Here is a 2,500-nt window from a genome sequence, read left to right on the forward strand (position 1 = left end):
GATGAAGCGGGCGCGCTTTCTTGCTGGCGCTTCGGTCTCGTCCTCGAGGGGACGCTTGGTCGCAGACTGGTGGTCGTTGACGTTGGTCACGAGTCGGTACCAGTCCACGTTACCGCGGGCGCGCTTGCTCTCTTGCGCTCCGGTGTCGTCCTCGAGGGGGCGCTTGCATGCAGACTCCGGGACGTAGGCGTTGATCACGATGCAGTACCACTGCAGGCAGACGCCGACGAGGCGCTTCATCCCGGTCGCGAGTGTCGCTAGGAAGCTCAGGAACTTCCTGGGAGTACTTACGAACAGGATTTCCATCCTGTTCCTCAGGAACACCCTGCAGGCTTCGCTCTCAATGACCGGCTTGGGATTGTGGCCCATGAAGCCGTTGATCTGCTTGGTGCTCAGGACGGGGATCTTGTGCTGGGAACAGAAGCGGCTCAAGAGATGGATTTCCTGCCGGGATAGCATCTTGCACTGATACCCGTTGAGGACGGAAGCCACAGCCTCAAGAGAAACTCGGACAGGAGCGGTCCTCTCCTTCTTCTCCTCCTTCTCTTTACTCTCCTTCATCTCCCTCTTCTCTTCCCCATTTTTAGCCTTCATCTCCCTCTTCTCTTCCTCATTTTAAGCCTTCATCTCCATCTTTTCTTCCCCATTTTTAGCCTTCATCTCCCTCTTCTCTTCCCCATTTTTAGCCTTCATCTCCCTCTTCTCTTCCTCATTTTAAGCCTTCATCTCCATCTTTTCTTCCCCATTTTTAGCCTTCATCTCCCTCTTCTCTTCCCCATTTTTAGCCTTCATCTCCCTCTTCTCTTCCTCATTTTAAGCCTTCATCTCCATCTTTTCTTCCCCATTTTTAGCCTTCATCTCCCTCTTCTCTTCCCCATTTTTAGCCTTCATCTCCCTCTTCTCTTCCCTATTTTTAGCCTTCATCTCCCTCTTCTCTTCCCTATTTTTAGCCTTCATCTCCATCTTCTCCTTCTAATTTTTCTCCTTCATCTCCCTCTTCTCCTTCTCCTTCTTCTCCTTTATCTCCTCCCTTTCTTTCTCTTTCTTCTCTCTCTTTTCCCTCAGTTCCTTCTCCTTCTTCTCCTGCATCTCCTCCTTTTCTTTCTCTTTCTTCTCTCTCTTTTCCCTCAGTTCCTTCTCCTTCCTCTCCTTCATCTCCTCCTTTTCTTTCTCTTTCTTCTCTCTCATTTCCCTCAGTTCCTTCTCCTTCTTCTCCTTCATCTCCTTCATCTCCCTCATCTCCTTCTCTTTCTTTATCTTAAGCTCCTCCTTCTCCTTCTCTATCTTCTCCCTCAACTCCTTCTCCTTTAACTCCTTCATCTCCTTTAACTCCTTCATCTACTTCTCCTTCTTTTCCTTCATCTCCATCTTCTCCTCCCTCGCCTTCTCCCTTTTCTTCTTCCTCTCCTCCTTTTCCCTCCTCTCCTTCTCCTTCATTTCCATCTTCTCCCTCTTTTCCTTCATCTTCCTTTCCTTGTTCTCTTGCTTCTCCCTCCTAACCATCTCCCTCCCCCTTTTCCTCTCCTCCTTCTCTTCCTTCTCGTCCTTCTCTTCCCACTCCTCTTCCTGCTCGGTCTCAGTCTCAAGCAAGAAGTGAGGCTTAAGGATAAAGTCCAAATACAGCTCGCAACAGAAGCGTAATGCCAATTCCTCCAGTTTGGGAATCGAATTCATTTTTGGATCTGAATTTGGCGTTGTAAATGGATGGAGGATTCCTTGGCGGTGGCATGAATATCGATAATAAGGTTAATGGTGATAATATGATTAATCATATTTGTGTATGTGCGAGAGAGAGAGACTGAGGCAAATGTTGGGATAGATACATCTCAGAAGTGTGTGTGTTTGTGTGTGTGAGTGTGTTATGTGTCGTTGCGTGGAGAGTGAGCAGATAGAGAGGGCGAGAGAGAGAGAGAAGACAGAGTGTGTTGGTGTGTGTGTGTGTGTGGTATGTGTGTGAGAAGACGAGTGATCAGGGGAGTAGTGAGCAGTGAAGAGAGAGAGGGTGTGTGTGTGAGGTCGTGGGTGTGTGAGAAGAGTGCGAGGGAGAGTGAGAGTAGACAGTGTGGGTGTGGTGTGTGTGTGCTTGTGTTATGGTGTGTGAGAAGTAGGGGGAGAGAGAGTGAGAGAGAGTGTGTGTTGTGTGGTGTGTTGAGAGAGAGAGAGGGGCGGGGGGAGAGAAAGAGAGGGGAGAGGAGAGTCGTCTGTGTGTGTGGTGTGCGTGTGTGTGTGTGTGTGATGTGATCAAGTTGCTAGCGTGTGTGTGTGATGCTACGACGCGAGTGCAGAGGGGAGAGAGAGATCGAGAGAGAGAGAGTGTGTGTGGGTGTGTTTGTGTGTGGTATGTTGTGAGAGAGATGAAGGGGGAGAGTGAGAGAGAGATCGAGAGAGTTTGTGTGTCTGTGTTAGCTGTGTTCTGTGTGTGTGAGAGAGAGTGTGCGGGGGAGAGACAGTAGCAGAGTTTTGTGTGTGTGTGTGTCGTGGTGTATGTGTGTGAGTGTGA

General features: G+C 49.4%; 1 protein-coding gene across 1 annotated transcript in view; it reads right to left on the reverse strand.

Annotated features, from left to right (window-relative positions):
- LOC147471537 (uncharacterized) overlaps positions 1-459 on the reverse strand; it is a 1,947-nt gene extending 1,488 nt beyond the window's left edge. The window contains exon 1 of the mRNA XM_086538170.1: positions 114-459. Coding sequence (XP_086394296.1) covers positions 114-459 — 346 coding nt within the window. The remainder of the gene's footprint in view (positions 1-113) is intronic.
- Positions 460-2,500: the final 2,041 nt, after the last annotated feature.

Source organism: Penaeus japonicus, unplaced genomic scaffold, assembly GCF_977035675.1.
Source record: "Penaeus japonicus unplaced genomic scaffold, GWHDUDI00000001_assembly GWHDUDI00000007, whole genome shotgun sequence".
Classification (NCBI taxonomy): domain Eukaryota; kingdom Metazoa; phylum Arthropoda; class Malacostraca; order Decapoda; family Penaeidae; genus Penaeus; species Penaeus japonicus.